Source organism: Balaenoptera borealis, assembly GCF_965194805.1.
Source record: "Balaenoptera borealis genome assembly, chromosome: 19".
In the NCBI taxonomy this organism is placed as follows: Eukaryota; Metazoa; Chordata; class Mammalia; order Artiodactyla; family Balaenopteridae; genus Balaenoptera; species Balaenoptera borealis.
The window spans coordinates 68,296,708-68,322,797 of NC_138878.1; the positions used below are offsets into that span (position 1 = coordinate 68,296,708).

General features: G+C 42.9%; 2 protein-coding genes and 1 pseudogene across 27 annotated transcripts in view; 1 reads left to right on the forward strand and 2 right to left on the reverse strand.

Annotated features, from left to right (window-relative positions):
• On the reverse strand, positions 1–16,080 carry ZNF416 (zinc finger protein 416). Of its 5 annotated transcripts, none has more exons than XM_082369321.1 (4): positions 15,480–16,080; positions 7,429–7,467; positions 6,875–7,001; positions 1–1,947 (listed from the first exon to the last, which is right to left on the reverse strand). In XM_082369321.1, exons 1-4 carry the CDS (start codon positions 15,636–15,638, stop codon positions 377–379), a joined length of 1,896 nt encoding a protein of 631 aa, XP_082225447.1. In that variant the 5' UTR covers positions 15,639–16,080; the 3' UTR covers positions 1–376. The 5 variants fall into 5 exon arrangements, with proteins under 5 accessions (XP_082225447.1, XP_082225450.1, XP_082225449.1 ...); XM_082369324.1 differs by lacking the exon at positions 6,875–7,001 and adding an exon at positions 10,230–11,101 and having other exon boundaries at positions 15,480–15,561; XM_082369323.1 differs by lacking the exon at positions 15,480–16,080 and adding an exon at positions 10,230–10,276.
• A 195-nt stretch (positions 16,081–16,275) lies between these two features.
• The window catches only part of LOC309617275 (uncharacterized protein), a 56,760-nt gene continuing 46,945 nt past the window's right edge, over positions 16,276–26,090 (forward strand). For 16 of the 21 annotated variants that reach the window (XM_082369353.1, XM_082369337.1, XM_082369333.1 and 13 more), the window contains exon 1: positions 16,492–16,540. Coding sequence is in view for 4 of the 21 variants with exons in the window: in XM_082369349.1 (XP_082225475.1) it covers positions 16,462–16,540 (79 nt within the window). In the remaining 17 variants the exon portion in view is untranslated. Of the gene's footprint in view, positions 16,541–26,090 lie in introns of all 21 variants that reach the window. The other 5 variants (XM_082369346.1, XM_082369348.1, XM_082369352.1 and 2 more) reach the window with 4 other exon arrangements.
• On the reverse strand, positions 20,827–23,685 carry LOC309617296 (large ribosomal subunit protein eL6 pseudogene; annotated as a pseudogene). Its single transcript has one exon. The product of its transcript is annotated as a large ribosomal subunit protein eL6 pseudogene (transcript).

Consider the following 26,090-nt stretch of genomic DNA (forward strand, 5'->3'; position numbering starts at 1 on the left):
ACTACTCAAGATTTCCTCCAGGGAATAGGAGAGAGCACAGACATCTGCCTTGTGTTAGCACATCAGGGTGACCGATGAAATACTGTGCAAGGCAGGAGAGGTGAGATGGGTTCTATCAGAGAAAATGGCAGAGATGTAACTCTGACAAGGGCCCTGGGGAGTTTAGAACATGGAATGTAGCTCCTGTAAGCTTCACAGGTCCCTGGAACTCATTGGGAATTTCGCCCCTCTGGATGTTTGCAAGTATGAGGTTCAATTTCAGGCAGATGGCTCCCTCACAGAAGCTGTCTAGTGCTATTATAACGAACGAGGAGACAGCAATTCCTTGAGGTCTAAGGCCTTTCTCAAAGTGTGGACTTCCTGGTACTAAACAATGTTAGCTGTTTGGAGTAAAGGATTTCCCATACTTCCTGCGTTCATGGGGCCTCGCCCTGGTGTGAAATTTTCGGTGGAGATTGAGGCTGGAGCGCTGGCTAAAGGACTTCCCACATTCGCCACATTCATAAGGCCTTTCTCCAGTGTGAACTACCTGGTGTTGAATAAGGACAGACTTTTGCCTGAAGGATTTCCCACACTGCCCACACTCATAAGGCCTTGCCCCAGTGTGAATACTGCAGTGCTGAATAAGGCTGGTGCTTCTACTAAAGGATTTCCCACACTCGCCACATTTATAAGGCCTTTCTCCAGTGTGAATTCTCTGGTGTTTAGTGAAGATGGCTCTTCTGCTAAAGGACTTCCCACACTGGCCACACTCAAAGGGCCTTGTTCTACTATGAATTCGCTGGTGTTCAACGAGGCTGTAGCTTTGTCTGAAAGATTTCCCACATTCAGCACACTCATAAGGCCTTTCTCCAGTGTGACTTCTGTTGTGCCGATCCAGTTTGGATTTGGATCCAAAGGCTTTCCCACATGCCCCACACTCATAAGACCTTTCACTAGTGTGAACTCTCTGGTGTCTAATGAGAGTGGATCTTTGGCTAAAGGATTTCCCACACTGGACACACACAAAAGGCCTTGCTGTGGTATGAATTCTCCGGTGTTGAACAAGGGTGAAGCTTTGTCTAAAGAATTTCCCACATTCGCTGCACTCATAAGGCTTTTCTCCAGTGTGTGTTCTCTGGTGCCGAACAAGATTGGATTTGCACCCAAAGGCTTTTCCGCATTCCTCACACTCATAAGGCCTTTCTCCACTGTGAATTCTGCAGTGTTCAATAAGATTGGAGCACTGACTAAAGGATTTTCCACACTCGCCACATTTATAAGGCCTTTCTCCAGTGTGAACTCTCTGGTGTATAATGAGGGTGGCTCTTTGCCTAAAAGATTTTCCACATTCACTGCACTCGTAAGGCCTTTCTCCAGTGTGGACTCTCTGGAGCTGAACAAGTGAGTACTTACAGCGCAAGGCTTTCCTATATTTGCTAGACTCATAAACCCTTTTCCTAGTAGAGACTCTTGGGTGGTAAACAAGACTCTGTTTGTAGCTGGAAGCTTTCCCACATTCACGCAACTTGTAATGACTTTTCCTACCATGAAAGGTCTCCCAACACTTGGTGATTTTGTTGGGTTTCTCACCAGTGGGAGTGATCTGGTGCTGGAGAAGACCCAAAGTGGCTGGGAAATCCTTTCCAACCTTCCTACAGGTGAAGGGATGCCCTGACACATGGAATATGTAACTCTTTACAAATGATGCCCTATCCATGTCACTTTTCTTTGCACTGAAATGCTTCTGAAGCTGTCGTAGGTTTGCACATGCCCCAATCAAGTATGGTTTCTGCCCAGGTAGGTAAGCCAGGTGCAAAATGTCTTTCAGGATTGGGACACATTTCTCACAGGGGTGAGCCTTCTGGCTGATTGGACCTACCTTTGGAGTCCTGACCTGTGACAAAGCTTCTAGGGAAACATTTTGCTCAGAAGGTGTCTCTTTATTCTCTGTTCCATGCAAACAAACTGAAAGAAGAGAAATATTTGTGAATCATGCTGATTATGGTGGGAGAGTATTAATCATGTTCTTTTTAAAACTTTCTGTATAATATGATGTTTTGACATCTTAAAAAACCTTCACGGCCAGGGAAACAGTGGACTTGAACACTATAAACCAAATGGATCTAACAGACATATATAGAACATTTTATCGAATACAGAATACACACTACTCAAGAAAATTCTCCAGGAATTTTCCAGGGAAAATTCTCCAGGATAGATCATATGGTAGGCTACAAAACAAGTCTTAACCAATTTAAGAAAACTGAAATCATACCAAATATCATTTCTGACCAAAATACGATAAACGTAGAAAATAATGACAGGAGGAGAATTGGAAGATTCACAAATATGTGGAAATTAAATAACACATTCTTGAACAACCAATGAGTCAAAGATGAAATCAAAAGGGAAATCAAAAAATATATTGAGACAAATGAAAATGGAAACACAAAATACCAAAATTTATGGGACCCAGCAAAAGCAGTTCTAAAAAGGGAAGGTTATAGCAGATACATATCTACACTAAGAAAAAAAGAAAGATCGTAAACACCCTATCTTCACACTTCAAAGACTAGAAAAAGAACAAACTAAGCACAATGTTAGCAGAAGGAGGGAAACAATAAAGATAAAAGTGGAAATAAACAAAATAGAGACTAGAAAAACAACAGAAAAGATCAAAACTAAGATTTTTTGAAAAAGATAAAATTGACAAACTTCTTAGATAGACTAAGAAAAAAAAAGAGAGGACTCAAATAAATAAAATTATAAATGAAAGAGGAAACATTACAATTGATACCACAGAAATACAAGGATCATAAGACACTACTATGAATAATTATACACCAACAAATTGGATAACCTAAAAGAAATGGATACATTCCTAGAAATATACAACCTACCAAGATTTAATTTTGAAGAAATAGAAAATCAGAGAAGACCAATAATGAGTAAGGGTATTGGATCAGTAATAATAAACCTCCCCCAAAAGAAAATCCCAGGGTTTGATGGTTTCACTGGTAAATTCTATGAAACATTTAACACCAATCCTCAAAAAAACTGAAGAGGAGGGAACACATCAAAACTCATCTTACAAAGCCAGTATCACCCTTACACCAAAGTCAGATAAGAACACTACAACACAAGAAAATCAAAGGCCAATATCCCTGATGAACATAGATGCAAAAATCCTCAACAAAATACAGTAAACCAAATTCAACAGCACATTAAAAGTGTCATACAGGGCTTTCCTGGTGGTGCAGTGGTTAAGAATCTGCTTGCCAATGCAAGGGACACGGGTTCGAGCCCTGGCCCGGGTAGATCTCACATGCCACAGAGCAACTAAGCCCGTGTGCCACAACTACTGAGCCTGAGCTCTAGAGACCACAAGCCACAGCTACTGAGCCCATGTGCCACAACTACTGAAGCCTGCGCACCTAGAGTCCGTGCTCCGCAACAAGAGAAGCCACAAAAATGAGAAGCCCGTGCACTGCAACGAAAAGTAGCCCCTGCTCACCGCAACTAGAGAAAGCCTGTGCACAGCAACAAAGACCCAACACAGCCAAAAATAAATAAATTTATTAAAAAAAAAAAAGTATCATACAACATGTTCAACTGGGATTTATCTTTGGGATGCAAAGACATTTCAGCAAACACAATAAATGTGATATACCACATTAATAGAAAGAAGGATAAAAATCAGAGAGTCATCTCAATAGATACAGAAAAAGCATATCTCAAAATTTAACATCCTTTCATAATAAAAACTCTCAACAAACTTGATAGAGAAAGTTTTTATTATATACAACATAATAAAGGCCATATATGACAAGCCCACAGCCAAGATCATACTCAATGGTGAAAAGCTGAAAGCTTTTTTGCAAAGATCAGGAACATAACAAAGATGACTGCTCTCACCACTTCTATTCAACAAAGTACTAGAAGTCCTAAGCAGAGTAACTGGGCAAGAAAAAGAAATAAGAGGCATCCAAACCGGAAAGAAAGAAATAAAATCATCTCTGTTTGTGGATGACATAATCTTACATACAGAAAACCCTGAAGACTACACCAAAAACCTGTTAGAATAAACAAATTCAGTGAAGTTGCAGGATACAAAATCAACATACAAAAACCAGGTGCATTTCTATACCCTAAAAACAAATTATGCAAAAAAGAAACTAAGAACCAATTCCTTTTACGATGATAAAAAAACAAAACAGGGCTTCCCTGGTGGCGCAGTGGTTGAGAGTCTGCCTGCCAATGCAGGGGACACGGGTTTGAGCCCTGGTCTGGGAAGATCCCACATGCCGTGGAGCGGCTGGGCCCGTGAGCCACAATTACTGAGCCTGCGCGTCTGGAGCCTGTGCTCCACTGCAGGAGGGGCCGCGATAGTGAGAGGCCCGCGCACCGTGATGAAGAGTGGCCCCCGCTTGCCACAACTAGAGAAAGCCCTCAGACAGAAACGAAGACCCAACACAGCCATAAATAAAATAAATAAAAATAAACATAGAATAATCATTAAAAAACAAAACAAAACAAAACAAAACAAAAAATACCCTTAGGAAGAGATTTAAACATGGAGGTGAAAAGATCTTTACACTGAAAACTATAAAACATTGATGAAAAATATTAAAGACACAAATAAATGGCAAGAGGTCTTCTGTTCATGGATTGGAAAAATTAATATTCTTAAATATACTACCCAAAGCTATCTACAGACTCAATGCAACCCTTTTCAAAATTCCAATGGCATTTTTCACCGAAGTAGAAAAAAAAAAATCCTAAAATTCATATGGAACCACAAAAGACCCTGAATAGCCAAGGCATTCTTAAGCAAGAAGAACAAAGCTAGAGGCATCACACTTCTTGATTTCAAATTATATATATTACAAAGCTACAGTAATCAAAATAGTATAGTACTGGCATAAAAACAGACACATAGACCAATGGAACAGAATAGAGAGCACAGAAATAACCCTGTGCATATATGGTCAACTAATGTTTGAGAAGGGGGCCAAGAATACAAACTAGAAAAGAGTAGCCTGTTCAATAAATGGTGCTGGGAAAAGTGGATATCTACATGGAAAAGAATGAAATTGGACCCTTACCTTACACCATACACAAAAACAACTCAAAATGGATTAAAAACTCACATGTGAACTCAATATCAAAACAAACAAACAACCCAATTAAAAAATGAGCAGAGGATGTGAATGGACTGTTTTCCAAACAAGACATACAGATGGCCAACAGACACATGAAACAATGTTCAACATCACTAACCATCAAGGAAATGCAAATCAAACCACATGAGGTATCACCTCACACCTCTCAGAATGGCTGTTACCAAGACAACAAATAACAAGTGTTGGTGAGGATGTGGAGAAAAGGGAACCCTTGTGCACTATTGGTGGGAATGTAAATTGTTGCAGCCACTATGGAAAACAATATGGAGACTCCTCAAAAAATTAAAAGTAGAACTACCATACAATCCAGCAATTCCACTTCTGGGTACTTCTCTGAACAAAACAAAAACACTAATTTGAAAAGATATATGCACCCCTCTGTTCATTGCAGCATTATTTACAATAGCTAAGATATGGAAGCAACCTAAGTGTTCTTACCACACACACACACACACACAAATTAATAATGATGATAATAATAATAAAGGGGTGGGAGGCAGTGGATATGTTTATGGTCTTGATGGTGGTGATGGTTTCAAGGATGTATACTTATTTCCAAACTTATTGAGTTGTATCCAGGAAATGTGTACACCTTTTTAAATGTCAGTCATTCCTCAGTACAATGGTTCAAATATAAATAAATAAATAACGTTTAACATTTACTAAAAGGGACCAATGGTCAAACTTCTTAAACGTAATTATTAGTGGGGCTCAAATTATATGTGAGGATTCCACTACTTTTTTGGCCACACAGCATGCAGGATCTTAATTCCCCGACCAGGGATCAAACCCACACCCCCCTGCAGTGGAAGGACAGAGTATTAACCACAGGACCGTCAGGGAAGTCCCAGGATTCCACTATTTTTACACACCATAACTGTATACTCTTAGGAATGTAACTAAATACAAAACAGAGAAAAATAGGTATGTCTCACTTGAACTGTAGCTTTTCTTAAATTTTCCAATGTCATAGCACCCATTACCCAAAACTATCCCATATTGGGCACAGCTGCTCTAACATGCTGAATAATAAATTTAAATTAACATTAAGTCTTTGACACAAATTGGCTTAATAAAATGGTACCTCACAGGCCACCCAGTTAAAATAGTTAATATAGCCCAATGTATGTTAAAACAGGGCCTTCAAGGATTAAAACTTATTATAGAAAATCTAATAAATGAAGGGGTGATTATCCTCACTGCTTTTCCATTCTAAAGCCCAATTATGTCTGTCCTTAAATCTGGAAAAATTAAAGGTGCCTCATGGTGGATTACTATAATATTGTGGTCCCATCCATCAGGATCCCATACCTAACATCAGTAAAAATTATATATCATATATACATATTGTTAAATACTAATTATATATATTATTAAAATTACCAACTCAATCAGAACTTGGGAAACCAGGTGTCATGGATCTGGACACATTCATTCTGCCAGGGTGAGGGCAAACAAGGTGAGATGCTTTGTTTTAGGCTGACTGCAAGACTCCTAAATCCCAGATGCTTCCCTGCAAGCTTGGTGCAACAGGATTTAGAACTACTTGGGGTGGGCAGTGCACACAGTTCAGCACTGGTACCCACAACACATATGCCAAGAAAGTGGGGAAGTTAGCAGAGCCCATGGTCTGTCTGTGGAAAGGGCAGAGCTGCCTCTGGGGGACAGAAGATAAGATAGAGACCAGGACCCTTGGGTGAGGGCCTTACCCATTGAGGCTGTAAGTGCAAAGTTCTCCAGCATCACCTTGTGGTACAGGCATCTCTGAGCCTCATCAAGGAGCCCCCACTCCTCCTGCGAGAAGTAAATGGCCACATCCTCAAAGGTCACACAGCCCTGCCAGGATGAGGACAGATCATTCCATGATCAAATTCTCTCCTAGGACCCCAAGTTCCTTCACCCAGACATCCATCTCCTGCTCATCCTCCTTCCAGTGTCCCCACCTTAGAGGAAATATCAGGCCCTGGGGCCTCAGATACCTGCTCTCTTCTCATGGTATCAAGATCACTGTGTCTGCCCACACCAACAACAAGCACGTGGGCAGGGAGACGCCATCTAAACTCTGAGCCTGGCATTAGAGCATATGCCCTCTTGTCAGGCAATTCCCCTGGAGTCCCAGAGTGTGCCTCCCAGAGACAACCAAATGTGGGCTTGGGGTTTCTTCAGGGTCTCCAGGTCCATGGACTGGAAAAATCCCAGGACACAATCCCAGAGACAAAGGGTGGGTCAGGACAATTGAAGGCCTGGAATATCCTCCACTCACCTTTGTACAGTCCATAAGCACTTCTGTAGTCATGGGAGTCTGTAGGAAGAGGGAGGTCATTAGAGGGATGTAACCATGGTAGTCTCAGTAGGCTCAGGCCTCACTGTACCCCTGTCCAGCCCTGGAGCAAGGTGACCTGGGATGACTGCATTATCTCTGAGCCTCAGTCCTTAGTGCTCTTACAACTGTATGATCTTGGATAAAAACTCAACCTCCCTGTGCCTCAGTGTTTTCATCCCCTTTCCAGTCTGTTCTTACTCGGAGCAACTTCTGGAAAATCTGAAAAGCCTAACTCACACCATGTGCCTCTTGTATTCACAACCCTCCATGGCGTCCTGAGGTTAAAACTCCTCACCTTGCCATTCCAAGTGGGAATGATTCTGGCTCAATCGCCCCTCCACGACTTTACATAAACCGGTCCCTCTGCCTGTAACACTCTCCCAACATGTCATCACACTGGTTTTTAGATATGGGGACTCCACCCATGAGATCCTCACTCTTCTGGACACAGGGATCTATACTGAATAGACGTGAGCAGGCGCCCCGCACTTGGGGCTTTAGTGTCTGGTGGGGTGAGGGCGGTCAGGGCCCGCAGGACGAGCGTTTACCTGAGGCGGGTCCCTAGGCGCAGCCGCCACCATCGGAGTCTGGGAGGAGCGGGGTCTTAGGTGGTGGGCGACAGAGACGGAACTCGTGTACAATCGTCATCTACCGCCGCGGCCCTGCAGACTCGCCGCTGTGCAGTGGGGACAACCTCTCCCCTAAAGCCTCCTCGCTCTGGTCACCCCGATCCTGACTCCGCTCTCCTAAAGGACTCGTAACGCGGGTGGACACTGGAGCAGCCACAGTGACTGCCACAACAGCGGCGCCGGAAGTCCCACCCAGATCCTCTGGTCCGAACGAGTAAACGCCCTGCTTTCGGGCGTTCATTAGCTGCTAGTCTTGGCCCCCGGCCTCCGGCATTGTGGATAGCGTAGTTCCCATGGCCCCACCAACCACAGAGGAGGACGCCCACACCGAGATCGCGGAGTCCCGGAGGCCGTGTTAGGGCTCTGTGGCCCGGGCGGCGGTCTACCCTGTGGGCCTGTACGGAGGTTGCCCAGAAAGTGTCCGGATGAGGGGTCGGCGACGCTTCGACCCCACATGGGAACCCCTACGCTGACCCGGGTGGTCGCGGGCTACATGGGAGGTCTCCCCCGGCGCGGGGGTTGGGGGAAGACACAGTCAGCACCCTTTGCGAAAAGTCCTGAGTTCCCTCCCTGGTGTGAGAGCCGCTCCCACCCCTCTGCGACCCCTGACCGCAAAACGGGCTCGTGATCTGACCAGATCAGGGTTGGCAGGTTTGGCTGCGCCTCCTGGGGGGTCGTCTGGAAAGGTCGGGAGTTGACTTTGCAGCCGAAAAGTTGAGACTCTGCCTTAAGGGCGTCAGGCGGGGACTCGGCGTCCGGAGAGCAGCGCGGACTTGTCGCTGGCGACAGGGGGGTGCGCTTGACCTCTGCAGGGGGAGGGGTGAGGACCTTCGTCCTGGGACCAGCAGTAGAGGCCTCGCGCCTGAAGCCCAGAGGGGCCGGGGGAGACCTTCAGGGAGCTCCAGGTTGACCCTTCCCAGGAAGACTCTGGTGAACCCGGGAGCCTCCGCGGGGTCTGGAGGCCCTTTGAGCGTCCCCGCAGCTCCCTGCTCTCCCCCCGGAAAGCCCCCAGGGCAGCTGGCAGCCCGCAGCCCGCATGTCTCCCGGACCGGCGGGCGCCCCCTGGCGGCTGCGTGTGAAAGTTGGGATTCTGCCCTTAGGTGAAAAGGGGGGAGCGCAGACTCTGCGGCCAGGGATGGAGACTCAACCCCAAGGGGAGTGCCATTAAAGACGTCCAGGGAGGTGCCCACTCTCCCTGGATGTCTCCTCCGGCTCCCGCGCCCCCCTCCTCTCTGCCTGAGTCACTGTCAGCCTGCAGCCAGCGGGCACTGTAGGGTCCAGAGTTGCAGCCTGTCCCTCCTGCCACACCCACTGTGCCTAGGCCTCATTGTCCTATCCAAGATGCGACCTCAGATCACACATGGCTTCGCTGCCTTGAAGTGCATCTGTTCCTGGAGGAAAAGAACTAATGGGGTTCCCTTGGAACACGCGAGCAGGGAGAGATTGTCACAGAACTGCCTCCCCAGCGTGGAGCGCAGGGAGGACCCTAGACCAGCCTGCGCTTGGGCCAGGGTCCTTCTGAAGGAGGCTCTGCTGCGGATGGGGTAGGCTGGCAGTGGTTCCCCCACCGCCCCCACCTGCACGTCTTCCCAGAGTCGGGGTGTCTGGAAAAGCAACACAATTCAACGCGCGATTCTGCTGAAGCATAACTCATCCCGTTATTAAAAGAGAGGGTTGTAAAGTACTTGAAGAGAATTCCTAGACTAGGAAACCCCTATGGGGAGGTAGGACACCGTCAAAGCCTAAATGCAGGCAGCTAGGGGATCGTTGCTGCTCTCATTCCCTCCTGGCCCCTCCACCAGCTGCTGCAATGCTGCCTGACCAGGGTAGGAGCATATATATTAGGGCACCCTGTTACTCCTAAGTGAAGCCTTTCTGGGGTCTCCACTAACCACCTAAGGTGTTCAGGGAGGTATCCCCACTCTGGTCGGTCAGGATTCTAATATCACCGGCGCTGTGCAGCCTGTGCAATCTCCGGCCAGTTCTCAGCCCTAGCCGCAGTTCTCTGTGCATCCCTGTGAAGTCTCACGCTGAACAGGCACAGTTTAGCTTTCTTCCAGACACCCTGGTGACCCCATGCAGATTTCTGAGGCATCTTCATTGCTCACATACCATTTTCGGTCAGGTCCACACAGGAATTCAAGCCTCCTCCTCTGCCCTGAGCTTTGACTACATGGAAATCCACATAGTACAGCATGAAACGTCCAAATAATTTAAAGGCTGGAAGAAATCTGATTTGAGTAGGAGCCCCTTCTAGAAAGAGACTTACTGGAGTTAGGGAAATTATTTTTTGAGCTGAATAAGAGGGGAGGAAAATCCCAAAATGACAGGCTCAAGTCATATTATATACTACCTCTGTTCCTAATAGGATATGTCTACATCCTGTTGGAATCAGTTTTGCTATGTGCAGTTTACTCACAGAAAGAAAGATGGCTTTCCCTGACTTATTTGGGGAATGGAAGAGACACTATGAGGAAAGGAATTTAACATGTGGGCTGCAAGCCCGACTGGGATGGGCAGGGGGGAAGAGGGGCCAGGGAGCCTCAGAAAATGGAACAAATAAAGCTTTAAGGAGGTGGTGGGCGAAAGGGAGTTTTCCCGTTAAGAAAGTAGGTATCAGTCCATGTTTGTTCACTGATGGGAGGTCAGAAGAGAGGGGAAAATGGAGGAAAAGGATCAATAAAAACAGGAGTAAAATACTCCTGTTTTTCAGTAAAATGTCAACATCATTATGCACCTGGGAAATTCTAATCAAAACCGTGAGATACCAGTCTACATCTACCAGGATAACTATGGGGGGAAAAGGGGAAATAACAAGTATGGATGAGGCTGTGGAGAAATTGGAACGCTCGCACATTGCTGATGGGAATGTAAAATGCTGCAATGTGAAAAACAGTTTAATAATATGAAAACCGGTTTAGCAGCTCCTCAAAAACTTAATACAGAAATGCCACTGGACTCAGCAATTCCACTCCTTGGGAAACCTGAAAGAATTGAAAGCAGGGACTCAACCATATTCGTGTGCAACAATTTTCATAGCAACATTATTCACGATAGCCAAAAGGTGGAAACAACTGAAGTGTCCATTAACACATGAATAGATTTTTAAAAATTAATTAATTAATTAATTAATTAATTAATTAATTAATTGGCTGTGTTGGGTCTTCTTTTCTGTGTGAGGGCTTTCTCTAGTTGCGGCAAGCGGCGGCCACTCTTCATCGCGGTGCGCGGGCCTCTCACTATCGCGGCCTCTCTTGTTGCGGAGCACAGGCTCCAGATGCGCAGGCTCAGTAGTTGTGGCACACAGGCTCAGTTGCTCCATGGCATGTGGGATCTTCCTGGACCAGGGCTTGAACCAGTGCCCCTTGCACTGGCAGGGGGATTCCTAACCACTGCGCCACCAGGGAAGTCCCCCTATAAAGTCTTAATTAAATCTCCAAATTTTTTAATACTGTCTGTTAAATAAGCCACTTCTCCCAACTAATTCATCATTTAGTTTTTTTATACATATGCTCCTATAAACTTATCCTATAAAAATGCCTGCAAACGTAGATATATTGCAACCTTATTGTTCTATCCCATATTTGTGTTTTGCCAGTAGAAGTCTGTAGTCACTACTAAATTATATATACATATTAAGGATAGTTCGTTTCATTAAATTGATTTTAAAATTTTTGTATAATTTTGATGTTCGTAGAAACTTCAGAACTGTTAACATTTTCACCGGAATTTTATTAGATAACACACTTATTGTGTGAATTGAATTATTAATATTGGGAAAATTTCCAACTAGGAAAAGTTTCTCTGCTGCTATTTAATGTGAATCCTATGATTTGCATACAGTTTTTGATTTTCACTCAATAACTCCCTCACATTACTTAGTTTTTAATGTTGTTTTCCAAAACTTAATTTCTTTCACTGGTGTATTTTTGCCTATGCATTTAAGGAGATTGTTGTGTATAAACGAAAATATTGGCAATCTTGATTTGTGACTATTCTAAATTATATCATTTATCCTAATAACAAGTCCTGTGTTTCTAGAGTGTACCTCAAGTGTATAAGTGTTTCATTTCTCAATCATAGAAATTAAATACATCTCACAGTTATTATTCCTGCTATATTAAATGATCATGACAGGAAGATGGTAATTCAACAAGGTGCTGTCCAGCATGGTGGTTTTGTGTCTTCGCAATATGAGAACGTCCTCATATTTCATTGTCCAGTACTGTAACATCAGTGCATCTGGAAGAAGGAGTTGTTCTCATGAAGAAGTCTCCCCTAAAATGTTGTTGAACTTATTTTTTATTATTTAATTTTGTACCTCTGTATCTTTTCCCAGGATGTAAAATATTTTAAGTGACATCCACGGGGGTCATCCAAAACAGATCAATTTTGTGTGCCAGCACAGAGATTTCTTAATTGTGAAATACAGTCTGTATAGATATTCCTGGAGAAATGATTGATACTTTCCCATCACAGTTTTCTGAATAATGAGTTGTTTCCTTAACATCTCCCAGCATTAACCTTTGCAGTTATTTTTATGTCATTTATAGGCATTTGGTTTACGTGAGCCAATCCTTTGGAGTTAGTGCTGTACCAAAATTGTGCAGGAGCAGCTTCTTCAGGTGGAATCCTGTGACCTCAGTGTTCTGTTTCCTTGCTTCCCTTAAATGACAAGTAATTTCAGGATTTTCTTGGAAAGCTCCTGCTCTAGACTTGGAGTAAGATTTTTTCCCCTCTCAAGACACTCTGCTTACTTATATTGGGAAATGAATTAATAGTCCGTAAAGTGAGTAGATTTAGGCATTGTTATAGGGTTGTTCATAATTCCTAGATTTTCTTTCAATTTAAAGAGTAAGGAAAGGCATGTATTTTTAAAATCAAATACTATATGAGTTAATATTGATTGTTCCTATAAAATGTAGGTTTTAGTTTTATTCAGATTCTTTGGCTTTGTATTTGAATTTCTTTATTCTTACATAGAAAGTTTTGTTTTCCACTTATATTAATATATTCGTTTCCAAAATACCATACCAATACTTTTAGTAAAATACGTAGACAAAGTTTAAGATCTTTGCAGGTAGTTTTACCTTGATATATCTCCCTAGGGATATAAAGTCAAAATCCTGTGTTTTCTTTTCTTTTTTTCTTTTTCTTTCTTTTGGCCGCGCCTCACAGCTTGTGGGATCTCATTTCCCTGACCAGGGACTGAACCCAGGCCACGGCAGTGAAAACATTGAATCCGAACTACTAGACCACCAGGGAACTCCCTGAAATCCTGTGTTTTCAATTCACTTGAAGTATTTTCTTCTCATATAGAAACAAGCAATGGGATAGTCAGTTATTTTTTAACCTTTAGATTTTATACTTTAAAAACATAAATTTGCTTTACTATTGTTTAATAGTTATGTGATATTTGCACATTTGTACAAATAAAACACCATAACAAGATTTTTTTTCTTAAAAAGTCTAGCTTTAAATCCTGCCCCCTTCTATATATGTTCTCTGCCTATATTTTCATTCCTCAATATACATGGAAACACTTAGCATACTCTACAGAGTTCTCTACCTGGATTTTCACTTCAGGAGACATAAAGTTCATAACTGCAGATCAGAGTGTAGAGATCCTTCTCACTCAATTTATAGGTGTAGAAAACTCTATTGTGCAGCTGGGACATAATACAGACATCTGACTCATACAGATAGACATTTAAAGTTTTTTCAAGTTAGAATGTCCATGAATAGCCTCTGCACCCAAAAGCACACATACTTAATGCCCATTTAAATTGACAGAATATGTGTAAGATTTAGCATTGGAGGTTACTGGGCATGATGGTGATGGTAACTTTTTTTTTTTTTTTTAAAGACTATTTTTTAGAAGAGTTTTGGTTCACAACAAAATTGAGAGGAGGGAACAGAGATTTCCTATATATCTCCTACCTCCACACATGCGTAGCCTCCTCCATTATCAGCATCACTCATGAGAATGGTACATTTTTTTTTACCAAATATGTAACTATTTTGATACAGCATAATCATTCAATATCCATAGTTTAAGGTTCACTCTTAGTGTTGTAAATTCTATGAGTGTGGACAAATACATAAGGACTACATTCATCATTATAATGTCATACAGCATATTTTCACTGCCATAAAAATCCTCTATGCTTTGTCTATTCGTCCCTCCCCACTCCTCTCTACTCCTGGCAACCACTGCTCTTTTTATTGTCTCCATAGTTTTGCCTTTTCCAGAATTTCAAATAGTTAGAATCATACAGTATGTAGTCTTTTTAGATTGCCTTCTTTCACTTAGTAATATGCATTTAAGTTTTGTCTATGTTTTTTCATGGCTTGATAGTTCAATTCATTTTAGTGCTGAAAAACATTCCACTACCTGGATGTACCAAAGTTTATTTATCGCATATATGTTTTTGTTTGTTGAATTGTCATTCATCGGGCTTCAAATAAAATCAATATCCCATAGATATTGATGTGAAGGCTCCTGCCAAGTGGGGAATGGGGATTATCTTCCGCTCTCAAATAGGAGTGGGAATCCTTGGGAACTTCTCCCTCCTTTGTCTTTATAACTTCACACTTCTCACTGGACATCAGATAAGACCCACAGACTTGATTCTTAATCAACTCATCTTAGCCAACTCCCTGGTGCTTTTCTCCAGAGGGATCACTCATACAATGGCAGCTTTGGATCAAAATATTTCCTGAATGAGTCTGGGTGTAAACTTCTCTTCTTTTCCACAGAGTGGCCAGAGGGGTTTCCCTCACCACTACTCCCCTCTTCAGTGTCTTCCAGACCATAAAGCTTTGCCCCAATTTCTCTAGGTGGGTGGAGCTCAGAATGAGATCCCCAAGGTACATTGGTTTCTGCTGTTTCCCTTGCTGGGTCCTGCATCTCTTGGTAAATATCTTTGTTTCTATCAATCTGAATGGCCCAAAGCACAGCAAAAATATTAGTGTGAAGGACTTCTCTGGTGGCGCAGTTGTTAAGAATCCGCCTGCCAATGCAGGGGATACGGGCTCAAGCCCCGGCCCGGGAAGATCCCGCACGCTGCGGAGCAACTAACCCCGTGCGCCACAACTACTAATCCTGTATGCCACAACTACTGAAGCCCGCGCGCCTAGAGCCCGTGCTCCACAACAAGAGAAGCCACTGCAATGAGAAGCCCGGGCACCGCAATGAAGAGTAGCCCCCACTCACAGCAACTAGGGAAAGTCCGCGCGCGGCAACGAAGACCCAACGCAGCCAAAAAATAAATTAATAAAAATAAAAGAATAAAAGTTAAAAAAAATTAGTGTGACAATAAATTATGAATATTGTTTCTCACTGAATCCAGACAGACTTACCAAGTTTGTAGTTGTAGTAATATTCGTCACAACTGACTTTGTGGGTTTAGGCCTAATGGTCTGCACTAGTGGCTCCATCGTCCTTTGCCTGCACAAGCACAAGCACAGGCAGCGAGTCCAACACATCTTCCAGATCTTCTGCTGAGGCCATAGCCACATGTACTATCTGGATCATTATGAGCTCCTTTTCCCCCTTTACTCACATTCTTCTCTTTTGTCTATTTGGATGAGTCTATTTGCTATTCCAGGACAGTGGCTGGTGCATACCTCTATGTTTTTGTCTGGGAAGGAACCAGCCTGGAGTCTTTTCTCTCTCGTCCTGACCCAACGCACTGAATCCGTCCATCCTCTTCAACGTAGGAGGGACAGACCCACGTTGTGTCTAAGTGACTCTGTAGAATGATGTGTCCATGTCCATGCATCACTTTGGGAGCCGCTGAAATCATATCTTTAGCCTTCAAAAGTAGTTGAGCTTGAAGAAGGCTGAAGTGATTCCTTTCTCAACACTTCGGTGACCTGCAGACAAGATTCCCAGAAATCAGCCTTCGGCCTCTTTAAGAAGGAGTTAAGCTCCGCCTCTGCGCCCGGAAGTTGGCAGCTCCACTTCCCAGTGTCCCTGGTGGGGCTGTTTAACCTGTGTTCCCCGTCACTGATGCGGCGCGCCGCTTGCCGAAGCCTGTGGAGCTGTGGGAACAGCCCAGAATGCCTTCTGCTAAGCGGAACAGACGCTAAGCCAATGAACACTGGGTAATGGGGGGTGTGTTTGGACCACAGGCTTGGGGCGGGACTTCCGGCATCGCTCAGGTAGCGGCTGTTTTGTCTGCTGTTGCGTCTGTCCGCTCCATCACAGCTTCAAGAATGCGGTGTTGGGCCCAAGGTGACGAGAGCGGGAAGGCTCGAACGGAAAAGTTGTCCCTTCCCAATTGCACAACGACATATCTGAAGGTCAGCGGTGGTGGATAACAGTTGTGCCCTCGCCCCTATGCTTCTCCACCGCCCCTTACGACCCGGCTCGACCCACATCTGCGATGGCTGTCGCCGCGTGGAGGGACCCAGCTCAGGTAAATACAGCGTCCTGCAGGTCCTCACCCTACCTTACCCCCACTCGTGTCCTAAGAGTGAGGGGCGCCTGATCACATCACTGCTTCCCAGCCACAAAGATTTTAAAAAATCTTTCTGAAAGAATATAAAATATTTATTAGATACAAATGATTAATATTCCTGACTATGAGTTCATGATATTTTATGGTCAAGAACTACTGAGATCCTCTCTCTTTTCTTTTTTAATATTTATTTAGTTTATTTATTTGGTTGCGCCAGGTGGGCTCCTTAGTTGTGGCATGCATATGGGATCTAGCACCCTGACCAGGGATCCAACCCTGGCCCCCTGGTTAAGACTCCTGAGCGCGGAGTCTTAACCACTGTGCTACCAGGGAAGTCCCCCAAAGCCTCTCTATTCGACAATTCTTATGCATCAAAATTGAGAGAACATGAACCCAGGAGAGAAGCATATAATTTTAAGGTAAGAGTTAAAGTCAGCTGTTATTTCTGATAATATAGCAGGGAAGGATCCAGAGCTCACTTATGTACTGAAACAATTTAAAATGAAGGATTTGAAAAACACACAAAGACATACTTGATCACCATCTGAGAGTCTGCACTGGAATAAGGTTTTAAGAGTCTAAAGAATGTAGGAAGCCTTTTGCAGCAAGTTCTCATGTGTTCAGCTCTAGGCAGTCTACACTGGAGAAAGGCCTTACTGGTAGTGCAGTGAATATGGGAAATCCTTTAGCCAAAACTCCTATCTCAATGGCCATTTGAGAGTTCACACTGGAGAAGGCCTTATGAGTGTGGGGAATGTGGCAAAACCTTTATGTACAAATACAAACTTGTCCAGCACCAGAGAACTCACAGCAGCAAAAGGCCTTTATAGTATAGCTAATGTGGGACGTTCTTTAGACAAAACTTCAGCCTCGTTAAATACCAGAGAATTCACCCTGGATCGAGGCCTTATAAATGCAGCAAATGTGGGAAGTCATTTAGAAAACATTGCAGCCTCATTCCCCACTGAAAATGTCACACCATGGACAGGCCCCATAAAAGCAAATGTGGGAAATCATCATTTCCAGGTCTAACATTTTTTTAGTACTAGAAAGTTCACACTTAAGAAAGGTCTTAGATCTGCAGAGAATGTGACTGGTGGTAAAAGTCATTTCTTTGGACTTCCCTGGTGGCGCAGTGGTTAAGAATCCACCTGCCGATGAAGGGGACACGGGTTTGATCCCTGATCTGGGAAGATCCCACATGCTGGGGGGCAACTAAGCCCATGCACTGCAACTACTGAGCCTGTGTTCTAGAGCCCACGAGCCACAACTACTGAGTCCGTGTGCTGCAACTACTGAAGCCCTTGCGCCTAGAGCCTGTGCTCTGCAACAAGAGAAGCCACCGCAATGAGAAGCCCACGCACCGCAACGAAGAGTAGCCCCCACTCGCTGCAACTAGAGAAAGCCCGCGCGCAGCAGCGAAGACCCAATGCAGCCAAAAAAAACAAAAACGAAAGTCCTTTCTTTTATGAAATGTGGGTGAGAGTAGATGATAGTTGATGTCTGTGAGATGTCCTCTTTGGACCGAAATCATCAGCAAATCATCCTCTCCCCCACCACTGTGACCATTAAATCCTCCCACTCACACTTCCCCCTTACCTCATGTCTACTTTCCTCCATGGCTGTTGGCCCCACACAGCTGCTATGAGCTGTTTCCTCCTTAGTGTAGCACCCAGGAACACATCTCTGGAGCCATTCCACATGGTGTCAAATCCCAGCTCTGCTACTTTTGAGCATTGTGACCCTGGGCAAGTTAATGAACTCTGTACATCAGTTTCCTTCTTGTTAAAATGGGGTAATATGACATCTACTGTGCAAGATTGTTATTAGGATAAAATGTTTAAGAGAGGAGCACAGAACACAGCCTGATGCTGTGGGTGAATTAGTGGTTTTGATCCCTGCTGTCATTAGCATTGTGATCATCCTGCCTGATCTCAGCGCCTTGTGGAAATAAAGTCTATACACTTCTATTCCTTGGTCATCAATTTTAAAGATCCACCTATATCTGTTTCGGAACTTCTGTTTCCCTTCTTATTCTCCACAGTAGAAGTCTTGCTTCAGGCCATGGCCAATTGCTATAACAGAGTATGCATGATACTTTCTCATGTTTTCTCTGTGAATTTGCTTCATTTATTTCCTGGATCTTCTGTATCTTAATCATCTCTACTCAACAAAAAATATGCTCTGATTGGATGAAAAATAAAGCCAACAAAAATATTCTTGGATCTATAATGACCTTTAAACTGTGTTGACTTTACTCATAAAATCAAGCTATTAGAAGTTGAGTAGTTCTTGAAAGGGAAGTGGGTTGTTCCTTTTTTAAATCCCATTTACTCTTTTTGTTTTTTGTTTTTGTTGTTTTTTGGCTGTACCGCATGCGGGATTTTAGTTCCCTGACCAGGGATTGAACCCGTGCCCCCTGCAGTGGAAGTGTGGAGTCTTAACCACTGGACTGCCAGGGAATTCCTTCCATTTACTCTTTATTTCATTTTTTAACTAAAATGTACAATGATGCACACAAATCTTATGGGTTCACTTAAATTTTTACACATGTATAAACCAAAATATTCTTCACTCAGATCAAAATTTAGAATATTTCCAACACTTCGGTAGGTTCCTGGTGGCCCATCCTTGTCAATAGCTCCTCCTACAATGGTAACCACTATTTACACTATCACCATGGATTTGTTTTGACTGTAATTGAGTGGAAGTAAGTGGTGACCTACAAAATTTTCTCTTTTGTGTCTTCCTTGTTTTGAACATTATTAGGTCTATGGCATTCGTCTGTTACACATACCAGAATTAAGTTAGGATGAGGTCAGAATGCAGTAGTGTAAGCCCTTAATTCAATATAACTGGAATCCATATAAGAACAGATAATTTGGAGACAGTCCTTAGAAGAGAATGCCAGGTGAAGATGAAGGCAGAGATTGGGTTGATGCTTCTGTGTAACAGGGTTCATTAGAGATTGTGAACAAATCATCAGAAGTTTTGGGAAAGTCATGAAACAGCTCTCAGAAGGAACCAACCCTGCTGACATCTTGATCTCAGGCTTCTAGCCCCCAGAGCTGTGAGAAAATAGAGGGACCCAGAGACATGTCACTCTTGTCTACTTGCTTTATGGCTGCCTGGTTTTCTTCTCCACATTTTTTCTGTTAGCCTATCTGAATTCCTCTTTCATTTCTGACCAAACTGACTGATCCTCACATCCATTTTAAAGCCTTCACTACACATGCAGTGAAGATCAGTAAAGAGTGTGTTGAACTCACAGCTACTGAGCATTCTTTTAGCATCTCTATAGCCATTGTTGACATACACTATTAAAAATTCTTTTCCAGGTGCAATTTGCTAGTGGAAGTTGAGAGGAGTTTTTCTCTAAATTTCTCTCATCACTGAAAGAGATGATCGTCCTTTCCCATTTTGTGAACTGAAAGAGTCACATAAGAAAAACATCACTGAATGTTTGCAAGTTTCAAATGGCAGGAATGATCAGGGATGTGAAGAATCCCCAGATATAAATGTTACTGTGAAATAGAAGCATGTTTTATATGTACTTAATATCTTAATTCCAATAATATCTCACCTCCATTCAGTATAAAGATCTCAGATACTTCTTGGTTCTTAGTGTACCACTTACAAGACATTAAACAGTTTGGTTTAACCAATATTCAGACCACAAACACTGTGCTGAGTATCTTCATATCCCTTTCTTGGAGAGAGGCATTTTCTTTTTTTTAAAAATAAATTTATTTATTTATTCATTTATTTATTTGTTTATGGCTGCGTTGGGTCTTCGTTGCTGTGCACAGGCTTTCTCTAGTTGCGGCGAGCGGGGGCTACTCTTCTTTGTGGTGCGTGGGCTTCTCATTGCTGTGGCCTCTCTTGTTGCGGAGCACCGGCGCTAGGCATGCGGGCTCTAGAGCGCAGGCTCAGTAGTTGTGGCACACGGGCTTAGTTGCTCCGTGGCATGTGGAATCTTCCCCGAGCAGGGCTCGAACCCGTGTCCCCTGTGTTGGCAGGCAGATTCTTAACCACTGCGCCACCAGGGAAGTCCGGCATTTTCTTAATTAACTCCAGTTATGCTCCTGTACAATCTTTTTAATCAGAGGACGGTTAAGAGCCTTTATTTGTTATTGAATGACTGCAGTTCTTAAGGGTCAGCTGTGGTCAGTAAGGAGGGCAAATTTTGGATTTAAAAGCCTTTCTTGTCTCTAATACAAACTGTTCATTCTTACTCTAAGATGGTCAAACTTTTTAACAAATTTATTTCCTAATTTCTCTTAACAGTAGTTCTGTTTCTTTCCTTATAGCTCTTACTATATTTTGCTTCATCAATATAATTTTTTGCTTCATCAATATAATTCTACTAGTCATTTCTCTTTTTTTGGTTTAATTTTAGTATTTAATTAATTAATTAGTTTATTTTGGCTGCTCTGGGTCTTGGTTGTGGCACGTGGGGTCTTTGTTGTGGAATGTGGACTTCTTAGTTGCGGCATGCGAACACTTAGTTGCAGTGTGCAGGATCTAGTTCCCCGACCAGGGATTGAACACTGGGCCCCCTGTATTGCGAGCACAGAGCCTTACCCACTGGACCACCAAGGAAGTCCCCTCTGTTTAATTTTTTTTTTTGTATGTGAATATTTATAGTGACTTTATTCATAATCTCCAATAATTATAAACAACCCAAATATCTTTCAATGGGTATATTTTAGAATAAACAGTGATACATTGATACAATAGAATGCTGACTGACAATAAAAAGAACTACTAAACCATTAAAATGTGAACAAATGTCACAGATATTATGCCAAAAAACATATTACATGATGTTCTGGAAAAGACAAAACTAGGAAAACAAAAATTTGATCAGTGGTTACTAGGAGTGGGAACTGACTTTTGAAAAAACATGAAGGAACTTTGGTGATGGTGGTGCTTCCTAAACTGTATAGATGCCACAGCACTGCACACAAAAAAGTCAATTTTACCAAATGTAAATTATCAATAAAACCAACTTAAAAAACCCATCAGTCATTTTTCACCTATCTATTGCCAAAAACCCAAGTCTAATGACCCATCATTTTAGGGAGCCTGTAGGGTAATGGGCACTCTTATACATGAGTATAAATTGGTACAACCTCCATGGAAGGCAGTTTGGCACCATCTACCAAAACTGCCTAAATCCTTTGACTCAGCAAAAAGCTAATTCTTACCTGGTACTTGCTCATCTGTATGCATGCCTCAAGTTACTACATCGCACTCCGGTACCCAGTACTTTCTGAAAGTTTGCTTTAACCGAAAGAACTTCATTCGTACCTGTCTTTGTTAACTGGAAAAAAATCGAGATTTTCACATTTATGAAAAAAGGCAAAGGGGGAAAACAGCAGTTTGTTTTGCAGAGAGCCACTAGAGACGGCAGCATGTCTGGGCAGTGGGAGTGCCACTGCCAAGCTCTTTCCCTGGGAACTACACTCTGGCATCTCAGCATCCAGAGCCATCACTTTGAACTGTCTGTGAGCATCTGTGTTTTATCCCATTTTATGCCTCTGTTAGCAAGATGTGTCATAAGGTAATTTCTTCACTTTTTGCCATTTTGGCTTACAGAAGGTTTCAGAGGCATACTCTACTTTTGGATAGCAGGGGAAACCTGTATAATTACAAATGATGGAAACCCAAATATCCATAGAATGCACTACTATACTATGCAGCAGTAAAGATGGACACTTCCTATGGAATAATCAAATTCATTTGTTATCTGTATAACAGCATGTACTGCACATGGGGTTTTTGGTTAAAAACGGGGAAAGGTAATTATACTAATTTGTTGTGTATGCTTTAAGAAACTAGGTACACAAGAAACTAATAGTAATGACTATGGAGAAGGACTGAATTGGGCAGAAATGGATGTTAATTCATGGAAAGGGAGGGAAGTTTGTGGCCTGAAGAGCCCACAGTTGTTTCTTGTACAGTTAGTACTGACTTGTTCAGTGATGGCTGGCGAAATGCCACTACTTTGTATTGGTAGGTGCTTTGTGAAAAAGCTGAGAAGACACTTAGGAAGCTAAGAATGTTGATCCAAAGAGGGGATTCCACGGCAGCTGATAGCACTCCCCTCCAATCCCACTCCTCTTAGTAGAGGCTAACATCCCATCAAATTGGCTGAGTCATACCACACCTTCAGGGAGATTAAAAAAAGAGAGAGAGGGAGAAAAAACACAAAGGAAATGGACTGAGTTATTTAATTAGGCTCTTTGTAAGAAGTTTAGAACACTGCTTTGTGAGGATAAATTCCGTTTGTGAGAGCAAACACAGAGCGAAGGTAGCCCTGGAGCTGAGGAACAGCTTTGATTCTTCGCAGAATTTGTGAGTCCACAGCTTTTTGATCAACCTTGCGCTGCTCTGTAATCTCGTATTTCTCTCTGTGTTGAAGATCTCACCTTCCTGGTGCCTGGGCTTACGCAGCTTCTTCTTGAAGTAAGCGTCAGTGAGATGTTCGGGGATTTTCACACCACTGATATCAATTTTGGTGGAAGTGGCAATGACAAATTTCTGGTGTGTTCTCCGCAGAGGATCTCGATTGAGGGACAGAGGCCCAGTCACAAGTAGCAAGCCACTGCGCAGCTGCTTCAGAAAATGACCCTCTTGCCTCTGTGGTGCCAGTGAGGATAATCAGAATGATGCTAGCGCGCAGTTTTCTCACATACTTACTGTAGGGTTTTTGCCGTGACTCAACAGCTTTCAAGGCACATCTTCAGTAGGATAATACCTAGGCATTTTGCGAAGTTTAACCACCTGGGTAACACCATTCTTGTCACCACCAACTGGTTTTGTGACAGTAGCAAGGACCTTCACCTTTTTCTTTTCAACCTTGGATTTAGATGCTGAATACTTCCTCTTGTACAAGGCCTTTCTGGAATACATAGCCGATCGGGAATATCTGCCAATTCCTCTGACCAGGACAGGGTTTTGGCTGCAGTGGGGCTTCCCCTTCTTAACCTGCTTCACCTTTTTAACCTTGCCACCAGCCTCAGCCTTCTTGGCTTCAGGTTTTTCTCCTTAGTATCTGGCTTCTCAGCCTTTTCACCTGCCATATTGCAAGATGGGAAAGAGCCCCTCTTTTTAATTTTAAAGGATGTTAATAGGTTCATCATCTTGGCAGGGTGCTGAAGCAGTCTTGAGTTTTCTACTCCCTACATTCTTCTGCGATTCATTCTGATTCTCCTCTCTGCACTGCTGCTGCCTCCCATTAAGCCCTCACCCTCTCCACCTGGAATATATATTTAAACTTGACATATATGTCATGTGTTACCATCAAATGCAGGTATTTGTTAAAACTGGGGATATAGTCAAGCACAAAACATAAAAACCACTACCTGTCTAGTGGTAATGAGCTCCCTTCAGCTTTTGTTTATCTGGTAATGTCTTTATTTCTCCCTCATTTAAAAAAAAATTAATTTATTATTTATTTTTGGCTGCATTGAGTCTTCGTTGCTGCACGCGGCTTTCTCTAGTTGCGGCGAGTGGGGGCTACTCTTCATTGCGGTGCCCGGGCTTCTCATTCTGGTGGCTTCTCTTGTTCTTCTTGTTCTGGTGTCATATTGACTTTAGTTTTCATTGGAAATAATTCCTTTTTTGGCTAAATACAAAGTTTGGTACACAGGTTTATTTTAGTTTTGTTTTCATTTATGTGACTATATCTTAAACTATTTTGTTATATCTATTCAGGCACAATAATTACACAATTCTAAAACAAAAACAAAACAAGTACATTCTGAGCGCTATAGTTTCATCCTTTTTCCTCTGTCCTCTTCCTTCTCCTCATCTCACAGGTGCCCCTTGTATACAGTTTTTATTTTTCCATTATTAAGATACAAATGCATAAATATATAGAAATGCATAAACTATATGAATTATATTCATTTTCTTGCCAAAATAAAGCTAACTGCACAAAGTATTCTGATAGTTACTGACAGTTTAGGTCTGCATAGTTGAAATAACTTACTCATGTCCACAGCTGCCCAGTGCTCTCTTAGGAGGATGCACCCTGATTTATTCAATCTTGGTTATTACCAAAAATGCTGCAAAAATAGTTTTGTGCTTGTGAAAAAATCTGCTTTTAACATTTATATAAAGTTGGAATAATTGTTAGGAGAGCAAACAAGTTTACTGGCTCTAATAACAGGTACTCAATATTATATAGTTTCCAGAGTCCTCTGACTGCAATAATATCAAACTCCAACATTCCCTCTAAATTTAGAAATAATGGTTTTTACTAATCTAAATCTGAGTATTAATTTCCTCATTCAGACTAAGGCTGGGATGCTTGGAACTTTCTCACTCCTTTACCTGTATAACTTCACTTTGGTCACTGTATACATTCTTCCATCCACTGACTTGATTCTTAATCAGCTGGTCATGGCCAGCTCTTTGGTGCTTTCCCTCCAAAGAAATCCCTCTGATAATAGCAGCTTTTGGATTGCAATACCGCCTGTATGATTTTGGATGTAAAGTTCTATTTACACTGAATGGGCAGAGGGGTATCCCTCAGCACCACCTGCCTCTTGAGTGACTTCTAGGCCAGTAAGCTTTGTCCAATTCCTTTACCACCTGTCACACTTGGGGCATAGTCTCCACTTTTCCCAGTTGTCCAAGCTGGCAGAGGGGTCCTGTGTGGGGGTCAAGCCACCAGGGTGAGCCCTGGACTGTGGCTGAGAACAGTGCCAGCCCTTTACCACACAACTGCTGAGACAATCTCGGGACTGGCCTGAGGGAGCAGGACCTGTCCAGGACAATGTACCCATCACCGAGGCTTCCTGCTATCCTCAAAGTACTGTGGCCAAACGCCGCCCCAACCTTGCAACCCAGACTTACCTGCATCCCAAGGCCCTAAGAGGGCATCTTCACCTCTCCTCTTTCATTCTAATGTACTTTTAATTTAGTACTTCCTTCATATTTCCTGTCTGTGTTCCTTAAATGGTCGAAAACTCACAAGGGCAGGCTTGTCTGTCTTGTTTTCTGACTTTTCTTGTGCACCTACAGTAGTGCCTAAAACTCAGTAGATGCTCATTGAACATTTACTGAAGAACTGAGGGACTTCTGTGGTGGGGCAATGGATAAGAATCCGCCCGCCAATGCAGGGGACATGGGTTTGATCACTGGTCCGGGAAGATCCCACATGCTATGGAGCAACTAAGCCCATGCTCCACAACTACTGAGCCTGCGCTCTAGAGTCTGCGAGCCACAACTACTGAAGCCTGCACACCTAGAGCCTGTGCTCCGCAACAAGAGAAGCCATCGCAATGAGAAGCCCGCGCACCGCAATGAAGAGTAGCCCTTGCTCGGGGCAACTAGAGAAAGCCTGCGCACAGTAACGAAGACCCAAAAATAAATAAATAAAATTAAATTTTAAAAAATTTATTAAACATGACACCCTAGATTCCACATCCATTTTTGCTTTTTATTGTCAAGGCTACCTTGAAAGTCCTTTTAAGCTATACTTCAAAGTATTAAT